This window comes from Mustelus asterias, chromosome 15 (assembly GCF_964213995.1).
Source record: "Mustelus asterias chromosome 15, sMusAst1.hap1.1, whole genome shotgun sequence".
In the NCBI taxonomy this organism is placed as follows: Eukaryota; Metazoa; Chordata; class Chondrichthyes; order Carcharhiniformes; family Triakidae; genus Mustelus; species Mustelus asterias.
The window spans coordinates 85614514-85631407 of NC_135815.1; the positions used below are offsets into that span (position 1 = coordinate 85614514).

At 45.5% G+C, this 16894-nt stretch overlaps 1 protein-coding gene across 3 annotated transcripts in view; it reads left to right on the plus strand.

The window, feature by feature from the left end:
• The window catches only part of LOC144504617 (SAM and SH3 domain-containing protein 1-like), a 97331-nt gene that overhangs the window by 72696 nt on the left and 7741 nt on the right, over positions 1-16894 (plus strand). For all 3 annotated transcript variants that reach the window (XM_078230243.1, XM_078230241.1, XM_078230242.1), the window contains 5 exons: positions 503-641; positions 2239-2408; positions 10385-10594; positions 13178-13328; positions 15602-15745. In XM_078230243.1, the coding sequence (XP_078086369.1) occupies positions 503-641; positions 2239-2408; positions 10385-10594; positions 13178-13328; positions 15602-15745 (814 nt within the window). The remainder of the gene's footprint in view (positions 1-502; positions 642-2238; positions 2409-10384; positions 10595-13177; positions 13329-15601; positions 15746-16894) is intronic.

A 16894-nucleotide genomic window follows, 5' to 3' on the forward strand; every position in this document is an offset into this window, starting at 1 on the left:
CTCTGCCATTGCTTCCCTGCAAATGCCTTCCCTCAGATGGTGCATTTTGATCTGTTGGCACTCAGCGCTGTACGCAAGCATTAACCACCTAAGAGAGATTTAGTGCCATCCCTTTACGTTCAGCCAGGAATAGGTCAGTAGGAAAATGTGTTCTTGCTTTGGTTTGGCTTCCTTTCACAGTTTGTGAATTGGATAAATCCGGGGATTAAAGGAGCCTTGATCCTTCACAGAGATTGAGTAATAATTAAATCGATTAACCTGCAATTGGTTCCTCGTTGGACCCCTCATTTCCTAACCCTATACAGTTGGTAGAAGTTCTGTTTTATTGCGAGTGATAAATGATAGTAGAAAATGTTCTGTTTGTCAACTAGATGTCAGGACCATTGAAGATCACAAGGTGATAGTAATGTGAATACAGAAGCAAAGTTATCTAGGGGGCGGCATGGGCAGAGGAAAATCAAAAATCGAACATGCTGAATTGATTTATTCCCTTTCTCTGCAGTTGCCGTCCAATGGGGTGATGTCCACTGCTCCGATTCCCGACCCAGCTGATAAGTCTATCCAACCGGAAAGGCCCAAGTTGACTGGCGGTGGTTCAGTCGAGAGTCTGCGAAGCTCCTTGAGTGGACAGAGTTCAATGAGTAAGTGTCCTTTCATTGCTCAGCTTGGGTGGCCGGACTTCCAGGATTGTCCTGGAGCGTCCAGGAATTGAAGAGTAATCTCCAGGGTACTGCTGAAGCAAGCAAGGAGAAAATTCATAGGGGCATTAAATGTTATTTTTGAAAATTTGTGTTCATTGTGTTTTTAAAATATTTGAGATGCAGATCAGAAAGGTATTTGGCCAGAGGCCAATACTAATCCAGTTGGATAAGGAGTCTGTTTACTTTCCAGTCGGCTGTGGAAAGTTACAATGTCATGAGGGTGGATCATTGGTGGGAGCGTGGTGGTACGATGGTTCAAGGCGGGAGGTAATGTGAAGAAATTCCCAGGAAATCCAACCAAAGTTGACACTTGTCTAAGTGAACAAGAAGATCTGTTGCTCGTAAACATAAAAAGAAGCAAACTGTTATGTTGCTATATTCTGACTCAAGAAAATCTGAACAATAAAAATATAAGTATCGAGGCCTGGTTTTACTGCCTAGGTCAATCCCAAGAGGTTCTGGCTATCGTACAAATAACGTATGATTTTCTGGCCGTGGCCATTTGCAGGACTTGCTCCCTCTGCCTGAGGCCTGAGCCTGAAGATTAAGGCAAGAAACAGGAATACTGCTAGGCCTCAGAAGCCTGCAGTCAGGGCCTCTATCACTGAGTTATTCTCTCCAGAAGCCTCAAGAGGCCCAGAGTACTTGGGAGCAGGTTGGGGGGCGAAAATGTATCTCCACTTAAAATTTCAGAACTCAACCCACAGACTTTCCAAGCCAGGGGCGCCCAGTGCAGACCTTCTTACCAGGATTAATTGCTCAGCTCAGAGAAAATGTAAAATGTCCCTCTTTCATACTGTTACACTGGGTCCACATCTACTATTGTTACTACAGATCCATTGACAAGCCACAGATGAACCTCACGGAAACATTGTCACAGCAATCTGCCCTTTTTTCTTCTTAATTTCCCCTGGGCAATGATGATTTGCTGAGTTGTTTTCTCTCCATTACAAGGCAAAGAGTAGAAGGAGGGAGTTATGTCACTATCCAAAACTCAGTAGAATAAATTGGAGATTACCCTTTGTGACTTGAAAGCCCCATCTCACAGAAACCCTAGGATTACGGGAATGGGGCCTGAGTGGAATTGCAATGAATCATAGCTAGAATCATAGAATCCCTACAGCGCAGAAGGAGGCCACTCGGCCCATTGAGTCAGCACCGACAACAATTCCACCCAGGCCCTATTCCCGTAACCCCACATATTTACCCTGCTAATCCCTCTGACACTAGGGGCAATTTAGCACAGCCAATCAGCCTAACTCGCACATCTTTGGAGTGTGGGAGGAAACCGGAGCCCCCAGAGGAAACCCATGCAGACATGGGGAGAACGTACAAACTCCACACAGACAGTGACCCAAGCCAGGAATTGAACCTGGGTCCCTGGCGCTGTGAGGCAGCAGCACTAACCACTGTGCCACCGTGCCGCCCATGAACAAAGACAGGGAAATTACAGGATGGGGGAGGGAATTGTTACTTCCATTTGAATGATGTAGAATCTAACAGCCAAGAGTATTTTCTTTCCCTCTCTCTGTTTCAGGTGGTCAGACAGTGAGTACCACAGATTCATCAGCGAGTAACAGAGAAAGTGTTAAATCAGAAGATGGTGAGGATGAGGAATCTGCCTACCAGGGGCCTTTCTGTGGCCGTGCTCGGGTTCACACTGATTTTATTCCAAGTCCGTACGATACAGATTCACTGAAACTTAAGGTACTTCTGAAGTTATTTTCACATTTCTTTGTGTTTCTAGTAGGGATCCGGACATTTGTTTGCCACCCCACACCAAACAATTTAGAATTTATGATCCTTAATCAAATAGGTCTGGTACCCAACTGTCACCAGATTAACGCTAAATTAGAAAGAAAAAACATCGGATTCTGGAAATCTGAATTAAAAACAGGAAATGCTGGATAAACCCAGCAGGTCTGGCAGCATCAATGGAGAGGGAAACTGAGAGGGTGGCATGGTGGCACAGTGGTGAGCACTGCTGCCTCACAGCGCCAGGGACCCAGGTTCAATTCTGGCCTCGGGTCACTGTTTGTGTGGAGTTTGCACGTCCTACCCGTGTCTGCGTGGGTTTCCTCCGGGTGCTCCGGTTTCCTCCCACACTCCAAAGATGTACGGGTTAGGTTGATTGGCCATGATAAATTGATTCTTAGTGGATTAGCAGGGTGAATATGTGGGGTTTCGGGAATAGGGCCTGGGTGGAATTGTTGTCGGTGCAGACTCGATGGGCCAAATGGTCTCCTTCTGCACCGTAAGGATTCTATGAGTTAACTTTTCGCGTCTGTGTGACTGCCATTCAGAGTTATGCGGACTCAAAAGATTAACTGTTTCTTCTCCACGGATGTTTCCCACCCCCCCCCCCCCCCCCCCCCCCCCCCGACCCCCACTGACCTCCTGGTCATCACACGGATGTCCCCATCGCCAGATTTAGGCCATTTATCTCCAAAGCATATTGAACGCCACGGGGCTTCTCGCTCCTCTGCCTGGGCCATTAACAACGCCAGGATCACCATGGAGAACTCACCTTGTCCATCAGACCCATTCCCATGAAACAACTGGCCAACCAACATCCCCCTCCTGACCACCAATACTTGATTTCTCTGAAAATGGTTCCCTCTTCGCACGCATTGCCTTTTCCTTTTCAGAACTGCCGCCACTCCTGCTGTCCTGCTCTTTTGCCTTGCTTACTGCTACTCCCAACTTTAGGTTATGTCCCACCCAGCGCACCATAGAGTGATAATATTGCCACATCGTTCGCTTACTTCAGACTAACTTGAGATGCAGTACGTACTAGACCTTTCTCACCTCGAAATGGTTTGGTAAGTTTAAACCAAATGAACCATTGTGTTCAAGGACACTCGGGAGAAATGCCTTTAACCAGAGAGTGGTTAGAACGTGCCACCTGAAGCAGTTGCGGTGATAACTTAGATGCCAGGTAAATACATGAGGAATATAAGGTAATAATTATAGGATTAGATGAAGATGGGTGGGAGGAACATGAACACCAGCTTTGACCTGTTGGGCTGAATGGCCTGTTTCGCTGCTGTAATTTTTAAAAAATCATTTGTGGGACATGGGCATCGCTGGCTGGCCAGCATTTATTGCCCATCCCTAGTTGCCCTTGTTCAGAGGGCAGTTGAAAGCCAACCACATTGTTGTGGCTCTGGAGTCACATGTAGGCCAGACCAGGTAAGGACGGCAGATTTCCTTCCCTAAAGGGCATTAGTGAACCAGATGGGTTTTTCCGACAATGGTTTCATGGTCATCGGGAGATTCCTCATTCCAGATTTTGTTTTATTGAATTCAAATACCAGCATCTGCCGTGGCAGGATTCGATCCCGGATCCCCAGAACATTAGCTGAGGTTCTGGATTAATAGTCTAGCGATAATACCACTGGGCCATGGTCCTCCCCTTCTATGTCCATACCAGAAACCAGCACTTCCGTGAACATGTTAACTCGTGAAAAAAGAAACATTGCAGAGTAAATACAATCTATTATACTCAATACCATTCAGCCAAGCACTAACTGACTCCCTCCACCAAACCTGGTCATCTTTAGAAAAGAATAGTAAGATCCAGGGGGGTGGGGGGCATGGAGAGAGACAGAATCATGGAACTTCTCAGCACAGAAGGATGCCAATCAGCCCATCTCCCCTGTGCTGGCTCCCTGAAAAGAGCTATCCCAGTTGGCCTTTCCTCTTTTCCTTGTACATTTTTCTTTTTCGGAGATTTCCTACTGAAGCTCCTGTGCATTCTGCTTCTGGCTGGTGGATTCCTAACTCACCCACTTGAGAAATCGTTTCCTCACTGTTCACACCATCAAAACTGCTTCATAAATTTGAGCTCTGTCAGATCTTCTGATGGAAAAGAAAACAATTTCCCTAGTTATTCCTCATAATTAAAGCCCCTCATCCTGTCACCACCTCAATGAATCTCTTCTGTAACCTCTGCTTGGCCTAGACATACTTCGAGGCGTCCAAACTACAAGATATTCCAATTCCAGCCTAACCAATTATTTCTGCAAATTTTGCACTACCTCTTCATTTCTTTTACTCTGCTCCCTCTATCCCCACCTCTGTCCAAGTCCATCATCGTCTCTATTATAGAGATGATCAGCAGTCCCTACAGTGACCCCTGGAGGTAAAGCAATGAAAAATAACTGGAGATTAGTTAATATGCTTGTCTGGTAGGAGAATTATAGAGAGAGAGATTATTGCAAACATGAAGATCCCAAAAGTAGTCACAAGTAGGCTTACATTAACACTGCAATGAAGTTACTGTGAAAATCCCCTAGTCACCACACTCCAGCACCTGTTCGATTACACTGAGGGAGAATTTAGCATGGCCCTAGCACCTAATCAGCACATCTTTCAGACTGTGGGAGGAAATCGGAGTACCCGGAGGAAACCAATGCAGACACAGGGAAAACGTGCAGACTCCACAAAGACAATGACCCAAGCCGGGAATTGAACCCGGGTTCCTGGCGGGTGTTGTGAGGCAGCAGTGCCCTAATGTAAGCCTGACTTACAATACATTGATTGTTGGTGTCATTCTTAGCACACTCGGGATTGTGCAGTAGTGCTGGCCAGTCATGGAATCTCTCATAATGTTGCACATTTATGTTCTGGGTTTTGCAAGCAGGGGCTGGAAGAGAACAGTCATTTTCCTGCGGGGCAATGTCTACCCCAATCAGATCGTTACTCGCTGTGTATTGTACAAACTCATCGGCCCTGATTTTACCAGCACGACCACCCGAGGCTCATGAGATCGCGCCCAAGGCCAACAGGGCATGCCGTTCTGCAAGCCTCAGCGGCTGTACCAGTAAAATTAGGGCCATCATTGGGTCTAAGGTCACCACTTTGGGTCCTAAAAAGTGCCCAGTCTACCTCAGATTGCCCTGGAAGGGTAAGGTTTCTCAAAGATTTGAGCAATAGGTGTAGCTGGCTGTTTCTATGCAGTTGCAACATGAATGGCATTCTTCACTAACAGGATGCTGCCGTCAAGGCAATGGATGGACTTCCACACAAATGATAACATTGTATATGGGTTTCACTGTTTGTGTGATGCCAGTTATGCAGACCATATATGCCAACAAGTAGTGGATCATATCAAATAACATGTCCCTTCAGCAGTTTGCAATGGACAGATTACTGACCGTACTCGACCAGCAAAACTCAGAACATACGGTGGAATTTTCCAGCCCCTCTCTCTGGCAGGACTTCAAGTTGCTGCTGAAGTCAGAGGGCTTTTGGCTGGCTCGCCACATCCATCAAGCAAGACCCATTGTGCTGCGGCCAGAATATCCCAACCATAGTGTCCAACATTCAATGTGATTCCACGAGTTGAAGCACCTACTGAATAATCCCAAGTGTGCTGAGATTTACACTAACAACCGATTTAAAAATATCATTTGGGCTCTCAATCTAGCTCATTTGTACTTGCTGGAAGAGAGATATATTCGTACGCAGGGCTTTGCACTCCGCAGACAAAAAGAGCATGTCCCCAAGCATTATGCCTTTTTCAATTAATGCTCAATACTTAAGTGCTATATCACCACGTGATTATAAAATTAAGTACATGCATATGAACAAGGAGCAGCAGGCCATTCAGCCCTTGACCCTGTTCCACCATTCAATAAGATTTGATAGTAACCTCAAATTTACATCCCACCTATCCCCCCATAACCAAACACCATCTTGCTTACCAAGAATCTATTCACCTCTGACTTAAAAATATTCAAAGACTCTGCTTTCACTGCCTTCTCAGGAAGAGAATTCCAAAGAATAAGTATGCATTAAAAGACGAGTGGTAGTTTGGAAAGATGAATTTCATTTTAAACAGTTGATACAACCAAGGTACTTGGCACTCCCTCACCGATGGGGATTTGCAATGATGCCCTGTGGCGAGGGTGAGGGGAGCAGTGATGTTGGCAGGTGGCGTATAGACCTGAACCACAATAAGGCAGAAAGGGACAGACTGAGTAATTTAAAAGGCAGTTGGCCTAATCTCAGGGCTTGGGAAAGCTAATAAATAAACTAATGACTAATAAATAAACTTTGCTTTTACTATTGGAAAGAATTCTGAGGGACATTGAGAAAAATATGGACTAATCAAAGACAATCGGCATGGATTTGTTAAGAGAAGATCAGGAATGAGTTAAATAATTGAAACTTTTGAGGTGGCGATGAGAAGGGTCAATGAGGGCAGCATGTTTGATGTAGTCTATTTGGATTTTAGCAAAGCTTTGGATAAGGTTCCACATGACAGACTGCTCAAGAAGCTGAAAGACTGTGGGATCCAAGACAAAGTTGAATCCAAAATTGATGCTGTGGCAGGAAGCAAAAGTTTCTGTGACTCTTTCCAGTGGGGTTCCACAAGTCTCAGTTCTCGGAACCTTGCTTTCTGTGGAATAGAATCATAGAGCGATACAGCACACAAAAAGGCCCTTCGGCCCAACCGGTCCCTGCCGACCATGGTGCCCTCCCAGCTAGTCCCAATTGCCCTGGTTGGGCCCATTTCCTTCTAATCCTTTCCCATGCATGTACTTATCCAAATACTTTTTAAATGTTGCTATTGTACCCGCCTCAACCACTTCCTCTGGCAGCTCATTCCATATACGCACCATCCAAAATTACACACTGTATAGACCAGTGATATGGATTTGAATGTTGGGGGCATGATGAAGAAGTTTATAAACAATGGGGTGGCACGGTGGTTAGCACTGCTGCCTCACAGCGCCAGAGACACGAGTTCAATTCCAGCCCTGGGTCACTGTGTGTGTGGAATTTGCGTGTTCTCCCCGTCTGCGTGGGTTTCTCCCAGGTGCTCCGGTTTCCTCCCACACTCCAAAGATGTGCGGGTTAGGTTGATTGGTCATGTTAAATTGACTTTAGTGTCAGGGGGATTAGCAGGGCAAATAAGTGGGCTTGCGGGAATAGGGCCTGAGTGGGACTGATTTTGGTGCAGACTCGATGGGCCAAATGGCCTCTTTCTGTGCTGTAGGGATTCTATGACTCTATGATACCCTCACAAAATTAGAAGCAGTCACGTACAACCTCACAGTCTTTCCAACAGAGCCCCTCTTTGTTGGGATCTCACTTTTCTCACTCAATGGACTTAGCCCTCAAATTACTTTCCCCAACAGCCTTATTCCAGTTAAAGTCCCCGGATACGGTTAACAGCCAAACAGCAAGTCTTGCAGAACCTCCTTAGCCGGGTTCACAGCAATCTTGATGACACAAATTCCCCAGACAGTCATTGATTCAATCCCTTTAATTGGCCTCATTAAATGGTCTGGTTGACTCTGACAAAACTGAAGCAGTCACAGCAAAATGGTGTGACTCATAACCTCTGCTGTATCCTTTTTTTAAACTGTATTACACACACAGCTCCTTGTAAATGTGCCTTGCTGCAGAATTGTGTGTGTGTGTCCCATTAACTGCTATTTTTTTTGTTCAGCTTAGCAAGCTCCCATCTCCATAGTAATGCAGAAACCACAGCCCAGTCATTGCTTTGCATTTGTCTCCCTTGCAACCTAAAGTCAGGCTAATTTCTCAGAAATGTAATGACCTCATAGCCAGGAATTCCAATTACCATTTTTAATTTTCCATTTTTCATTCTGGTTTCATTTCGGATTTAAAGGGATAGCTCACAAAGGCAAGCATTTTGCCAAGTACAGAGTTTGTTACACCACTTGCATAATATCTTTTAATAGTGCATCATTGGAATGGGATGCAACAAACTTTAATGCTTCTAGGTAGTAAATATTTAACGGGTGAATTTTGGGACTATTATCTGAGGCAATGATCTTTTCTACAGTAAACTGTTGAAGTGTTATTGGTTTATGAAATCAGAATAATTCTACATTGATGAACTATCCCGAGTTGTCTTAAACTGATGATGGGTCTTCATTCTCAGCCATGACTCTGGTAGCACTCTTGCCTTTGTGTCAGAGCATTGCGAGTTTGAATCTTACTCCGGAGACTTGAGCATAAAATCTAGGCTGCGTTAATGCAGTAATGTGGAAGTGCTGCACTGTCAGGGTGCTGTCTTTCAGATGAGGCATTAAACCAAGACCTGGACTGGCCTCTCATGTGGATGTGTACAATCCCAAGACACTAAATTGAAGAAGAGCAGGGGCGCTTGCCAATATTTTATCCTCCAGATACTGAAACAAAGTACTTGGCCATCATTACGTCCCTCCTGGCGGGATCTTGCTGTGTACAAACTGACTTGTGTTTCCTTAAGCACAAAGGCAACGAAAGATGTGCAAAAGGCCAGGATGGACGAATCCAAATTCCTGAATGAGATAACATTTTTTAATACTTGCTCACTCAAACATACGTTTCAAAGAACAGTTACTAGAATGCGCTTTCGGACCTCCTGAGGTTCTGAAAGATGATATGTAAATATAAGCCATTCTTTCTATTTTTTGTTCTCTCGCTTCTGAACCCACTTGCTCCTGCAATGGCATTTTTTAAGGATTCTGACCTAGCAACAATGAAGGATGATGTTATGGTGTTTGTTCTGTTCCCGTGATATTGCTGCGTTGTCCATCTTGGCGACAGAGACAATTGAATTGGAAGGTCCTGTCAAAGTTGCTGATTTGTAGAATCATTTGGCCAGTTCATTTCCGTGTTGGCTCTTTGAAAGAGCGTGTTCAATTTAGACACGCTTTTAGTTGTTTCCCCTGCAACCCTGCAAATTAGGCCTCTTCTGTTTAATTGCCTTTTTATGAGTTCCTGTGGAATCTGGCGCCACCACTCGGTCAGTTTGTGCATTGCCGATTATAACGACACTCCAATATAAAGAAATTGCTTTGTATTTCCCCTCATTATTTTGCTGGTTATTTTAAATCTGTGATCACTGGCTACCAACCCACTTACAAGAGGCAATAATTTCTCCTTACTTACTCTGTCAAAACCCCTCCTCATTTTTATTATCATTAGGTCCCATTTTAACCTTCTTTGCTTCGAAAAGAACAATTCGAGCTTCTTAATCTCTCCATATATCCAAATTCTTTCATTCCTGGTATCATTATGATAGTCCTCCTCTGTGCCCTTTCCAGGACTTTGACATGCTCCGTAGGTATATTGCCCAGAATTGTACAAACATTCAGCTGACACCTAACCAGAGATTTGTACGGTTTTCACGTACTCCCTTTGTTTTTGTAATCAGTGTCCCAATTTACAGAGCCATGTATCCTATATAAGTTGATGCAGTGCATCCTGTAGGTCACACGCACGATAGCTACAGTGTTAGATATTGACCCGATGCAGCATATTGCCAGGGGTGGTCATAAAGCGAATTGTTCTGTCCTGGACAGTATAAAACTTAAGCATCATTTAGGCTGCGCCCATCCAAGCAAGTGTTCCATCATGCCTTAGAGTTGAGTCTTGTGGGTAGGTTTTGAGGAGCGAGCAGGTATCATAGAGCACATGGATTATGAACTATAATCTCTGGTCAGTTATCTCAATGCTGTCTGTGGGACCTCGCTGTCTTACCGTATAATAGTGACTACACTTCAGGAAATACTGTGAGGGTCTTTGAGATGGCCTAATATCTTGAAAGGCGCTATATAAATGCATTATGTGAGTACTCAAGTTTTTAACACAGCCTCTGCATTTTCCCTTGGTGCATCTCACAGAAAATAGTGATAATCTGTTAACCTGTTTTGCAGAAAGGAGATATCATAGACATAATCAGCAAACCCCCAGGGGGGACTTGGATGGGTCTGTTGAACAATAAAGTTGGAACGTTCAAATTTATCTACATGGATCTAGTGAACGAGGAAATGGAGAAACCGAAAAGGCCGAGGAGAAGGAGACGGGGAGGCAAGCACCCAAAACCCAAAACTGTTCAGGAGCTCCTCCAACGCATTGGTCTACAGGTTAGTTCCTTGACTTCTTCTAATCCCACCCTTATTCAACAAAGCCCCAATAGAGTGATTCTTCCAGGGAGACGAAGTTTGATTTTATACAAAAAAACCCTAAATTTGATGGTGCTTTTCTAGAAATAAATTAAGTAGGGCGGCACAGTGGTTAGCACTGCTGCCTCACATTTTTGCATTTTTTTCCACGTGCTCTGGTTTCCTCCCACAGTCTGAAAGACTGTTAGGTGGATTGGCCATGCTAAATTCTCCCTCAGTGTCAGGTGGACTAGCTCAGGTAAGTGTATGGGGTTACGGGGATAGGGTCTGGGTGGGATTGTGGTCAGTGCAAACCCAATGGGCCAAATGACCTCTTTCTGCATTGCAGGATTCTATGATTCTCTGATTCTAAATTCTCTTGTGAATGGTGTGGGTCAAATTATGTCTCGGTATCAGAGCAACGAGACAAGAATTGCAATGTCCAGACTTCTTCACGCTCGATAAAATTTTGGAGAGAGCTTTAAGATAGGAATCCAGGCCTCGTACTAAAAACATGCAGGAGCCTTCTGAATATATTGAAATCCGGTCCTGTGGTGATTTGGGGCTCCATGCTATTTCAACAACAAAAGGCCAAAAGGTGCTTGGCCTTTCCCCCAGGCTTCAGGAGCAGGCCTTTGAGCAGGTCCTCCAGTTTTCCCAATAGCAGACCTACAGGTGGTCCCCAAATTGCTCACAAGCCCCCAGGAGCAGGCTGATCCTCCAAACTGCATGGCAAGCCCAGAAACAGACTTGAGAAAGTAGAATCATACAGCACAGAATGGGGCCATTCATCCCACTGTGCTCATACCAGCTCTTTTTTAAAAAAAAGCCATGAAATTAAATCCACCGCTCTGCTCTTTCCCCCATAGTCCCTTCAATTTTTAAAATAATTCATGCAAGGGCCATGGGCTTTGCTGCCATGCGAAGGTGGTGGTGAGCTGTCTTCTTGAACTGCTGCAGTCCCTGTAGTGTAGGTACATCCAGGGTGCTGTTAAAGAGGGAGTTCTAGAATTTTGACCCAGTGTCAGTGAAGGAATTATTTATCCAAATTATTCCGGATCATAACTCACTTGGTTTACAGACAAATCCTCATGTCTTCTCTGGTTCTTTTGACAATTAAGACTGACCCTTCGACCACTGGGAAACGATTTCTCCTTATTTACTCTGTCCCTGGCTTCGAACATCTCTATCAAATCTTCCAAATCTGTTCATCTCTGCTTTTAGAAAAACAACCCCAATTTTTCCAGGCTTCCTTATAACTTGAAGTCTTTAATCCGGGCACCGTTCCAGTAAATCATCCTCTGACCTCGCCAAGTCGCCTTTCCTAAAGTGTGGCGCCTGGAATTCTCCACAATACTCCAGTGTTTCGTATTGGTTTAGCACAACTTCCTTGCTTTTGTAATCCATCTCTGGAACTAAAGATTCCACGTGACGTTTTAACAGCATTCTTAAGTTGTCCTGTCCCCTGCAAGACCTGTGTTCCTACACCCCCCCCCCCCCCAAAGTCTCTTCTGCTCCTGCACCCCATTTCAATTGTTTTAGTTTCCAAATCTTTCCTTATTTTACCCACCAAATGAAACTCTTCCTTGCGCTAATTTTAATCTGACGTGCATTTCCTCAGCCATGCGTCAGCCCTTTTCACCAGTCCGTCTGTGCCCTCCTCCTGTTCATTACTATCCACCTCACTGTTTAGTTCATTTGTGAAGTGTGTCATCTGTAAACTTGGAATTATGCTCTGTACACCCAAGACCAGGTCATTAATATCTGTAAGAGCTAATACCAATCCTTGGGAAAACTCGCTGCATTCCTCCTTCAGTCAGAAACAACCATTCATCACTACAGTACTCTCGATTTTCTATCCCTTAACTCAACATGTTTCCATGTAGACTTTGCCCCTTTAAACCCATTCTGTTTATTTCCAAAACATCAACTGCACTTCCCTCATCAATCCTCTGTTATTTCATCAAAGTAAAACACGATTTGTCTTTAACAAATCCGTCCTGGCTTTCCTTTCTTCATCAGTAATTTTCCAAGTTAGAATCATAGAATCCCTACAGTGCAGAAGGAGGCCATTCAGACCAGCGAGCCTGCACCGACAACAATCTCACAAAGGCCTTATCGCCGTAACCCCACACATTTACCCCGCTAATCCCCCGGACATTGGGGTCAATTCAGCATGGCCAATCGACTTAACCCACACATCGTTTGGGAGGATAGGGACTGGGGGGGATTGTTGTTGGTGTCGGCTCGATGGGCCGAATAACCACCTTCTGCACAGTAGGGTTTCTATGATTCTATGAAAACGGAGCACCCGGAGGAAACCCACGCAGACACGGGGAGAACGTGCAAACTCCACACAGACAGTGACCCAAGGCCGGAATTAAACCCAGGTCCTTGGCGCTGTGAGGCAGCAGTGCGAACCACTGTGCCACCCTTGGAGGAGATACGAAGTAGGCCAGTTGACAGGCGCACTGTGCCCCAGGAGCCGACCATTGACAAGGCTCTCTGACCTCCACCAGTGCCCCGTTTAAAAGCTGCCATTACTGTTGTCTGTTCCGTTTACAGCAGCACATGCCGACTCTGCTATTGAATGGGTACGAAGATCTGGACACATTCAAACTGCTACAAGAGGAGGACTTGGACGAGCTGAACATTCTGGAACCGCAGCACAGATCCCGGCTGCTGACGGCCGTCGAGCTCTTGCACGAGTATGACAGTAAGTCAGTTTTTATTTGGCGGTAAAAATTGCAGGTCATACCATCAAGGCGAGAGTCGAGGAATAAATGCTAAGCTTTATTGTGGCACCACCTCACTAAATGTTAATGAAATAGAGAAAGCCTTGGTTTTATTTTAGAGATGCTGAAATATCTCAAATGCACAAAAACACAATCACTCCCTTTTGGAGAAACACTGACCGCCTTGCTGTCTGAGTGTAATCATAGAATTCTACAGTACGGGAGGAAACCACTCAGCCAATTCTTCCGAGTATTCCATACATCCCCATTCCTTTGCTCTGCACATTTATGAAATGTTATTTTTCAAATAATTTATCTTTTTATAGTTTCTCTTCTGCCCATTTTCTGGTAGACAGCACTCTCTCTGCAAAATTTTTAAAACCTTCTAATTCCTCCCTTAATTATTTGTTCTTGATTTTGTGCGATTCCATAGAACTGGAAACATTTGACCCAACTAGTCCTTCCACGCAAGCAAATATTCCTAATCCCATATTCCTTTTTCAGCCTTTCCTTCACCCAGCTGGCTAACCTGTATTTAGATGTTGACATAGGGTGGAATTTTCCAGCCGTTCGTGCCGGCGGGATTTTCAGGTCCCGCTGAAGTGAACGGAGGAGATTCGGCTGAGCTCCATACTCCCCGTCCTCGCTCGCACCGGCAGTGGGGCGTGAAGGGCTGCAAAATTCCGGCCAAAGTCTCTGTTTCTGTTTCCTGTCCTAAGGGGTAGTCATCACTCATTCACTTCCTTGCTAACTCGGGCAGCATGGTGGCACAGTGGTTAGCACTGCTGCCTCACAGAGCCAGGGACCCGGGTTCGATTCCTGACTTGGGTCGCTGTCTCTTGTGGAGTTTGCACGTTCTCCCCGTGTCTGCGTGGGTTTCCTCCCACAGTCCAAAGATGTGCGGGTTAGGTGGATTAGCCAAGCCAAATTGCCCCGTAGTATCAGGGATTGCGTGAGGTTACAGGGATAGGGCCTGGGTGGGATTGTGGTCGGTGCAGACTCGATGGGCCGAATGGTCTCCTTCTCCACTGTAGGATTCTAACTTGTTCCACCCACCTCCTGCAAGGTGCATTCCAACAACCCTTCAGCCTCCTTTATGCAACAGCGTGTCGCCAGCTTTTCTGCAAATTCGGAAGCCTTGGGCTCAAGCCCAGCAGTTGGAGATGATTGCTGCAAGTGAGGTTATCCAGGACTTTTCGTAGGTCTCAGAGACTGCACTTGACTGGCTTTACCCATTCCTCCGTACTGAAGTAAACTGCTTTCTCCTAGAGCTTTAAACAGAATAACTCTGATTCAATTCCTCAAGTATAACTTTAGGCCAGCTACATCATAACGTTCAACTCCCTCTCAGGCTAAGCATACCGTCCTTAAATACTGCACTGGTCTATCACAGTTAAGACTGAATCATAGAATCCTACAGTGCAGAAGGAGGCCATTCGGCCCATCGAGTCTGCACTGACCATAATCCCAACCAGGTCCTATCCCATAACCCCATGCATTTTTCATGCTAGTCCCCCTGACACGAAGGGGCAATTTAGCATGGTCAATCCACCTAACTCGCACATCTTTGGATTGTGGGAGGAAACCGAAGCACCCAGAGGAAACCCACACAAACACGGGGAGAATGTGCAAACTCCGCACCAAGCCAGGAATCAAACCCGGGTCCCTAGCGTTGTGAGGCAGCAGTGCTAACCACTCTGCCACCGTGCCGCCCCATTTAACTGATCACTAATTTGATTGATTATTGTCACGTGTATTGGAATATAGTATAAACTATTGTTTCTTGTGTGCTCTTCAGACAAAGCATACCGTTCATAGAGTATCTATGGGGCGGCATGGTGGCACAGTAGTTGGCACTGCTGCCTCACGGCGCCAGGGACCCGGGTTCGATATCCGGGTTCGATTCCCGGCTTGGGTCGCTGTCTGTGTGGAGTCTGCACGTTCTCCCCGTGTCTGCGTGGGTTTCCTCAGGGTGCCCCAGTTTCCTAGATCCAAGTAATAAGGCAGAGACTGGCTCTACACAGTCCACACTAGTGCATAAAGCACCTCGTAATATTTCCTACTACTGAGAAGCTTAACTAATGTAAATTAAAGTCATCATACAATAAAATAAAGAAGAATTTTAGTACTTAGCAACTGACACTAATTGTGTTTAATGATTGTTTTCATTGTGTCTTTGGCACCTCGGGTTTGTTGTAATTTGCACTGTTATACTCTCAACATTAATTGGCCTTTTAATATTTTCTTCCCATAGGTAACAGTGATAAAGATCCAGCTGGTGAATGTGCCCCTCGGGAAATCTTGCCCCACTTTTCCCTTAAGCACATTGATCCAGACGCGCAGAGACAGATTCCCTGGGATTCAGGCTGCTTTGAGGAGAGTGGATATTCTGAGAATGGTAGGAGTGACTGAAACTAACTCAAAGCAATAACTTCTATAGATAAGATACTCACATTCTCAGGTACGCGGTGGCACAGTGGTTGACACTGCTGCCTCACAGCGCCAGGGACCCGGGTTCGATTGCTGGCTTGGGTCACTGTACGTGTGGAGTCTGCTCATTCTCCCCATGCCTGCGTGGGTTTCCTCCGGGTGCTCCAGTTTCCTCCCACAGTCTGAAAGACATGCTCGTTAGGTGCATTGACCCAAACACGTGCTGGAGTGTGGCGATTAGGGGAATTTCACAGTAACTTCATTGCAATGTTAATGTAAGCCTTATTTGTGACTAATAAATAAACTTAACTTTACAGTGCAGTACTGAGGGATGTGTTGCGCTGTTGGAGATGCCATCTTTTAGGATGAGACATTGAACTAAGGCCTTCTGCTGCCCTCCTGAGCAAAAATGAGAGAGTCCTTTGCTGGGCCGACTGCCATGCACACAGCTGATATATCTGATAGATTGGGTGACACGGTGGCACAGTGGTTAGCACTGCTGCCTCACAGTGTCAGGGACCCGGGTTCAATTCTGGCCTCAGGTGACTTTGTGGAGTTTGCACTTTCTCCCCCGTGTCTGCATGGGTTTCCTCCGGGTGCTCTGGTTTCCTCCCACCATCCAAAGATGTGTGGGTTAGGTTGATTGGCCATGCTAAATTGTCTCCTAGATTCAGGGGGATGGATAAATACGTGGGGTTATGGGAATAGGGCCTGAGTGGGATTACGGTCGATGCATTCTCGATGGGATGAATGGCCTCCTGCACTGTAGGGATTCTGTGATTCCAGGGGATAGATTTCAGGGGTGTTCACTTTAATAAGACCAGAATTTTAAAATTTGGATGTTGGAACATCTTTGTTTTTCTCTCTTTGGCCTGTTTACAGCCTTTGGTTCCCCCAGGTAATGCAACCAGAAAGACGAACAAATAACTGTGTGGAGATCTTGTCAGTCTCGCCCCAAGAAAGAGTCAATGGAAGCTCTTCCCGAAAGATACTTGGTACATCCATGGGAGCAAGATTTCCTTCAGTCCAGAGGCGAAGCCTCCTTTACATCTGCTTTCCAAGGAGAACAAACACTGGGCCCAGGGGAGTGAATCAATGTTTCACTCAGACTGCATAG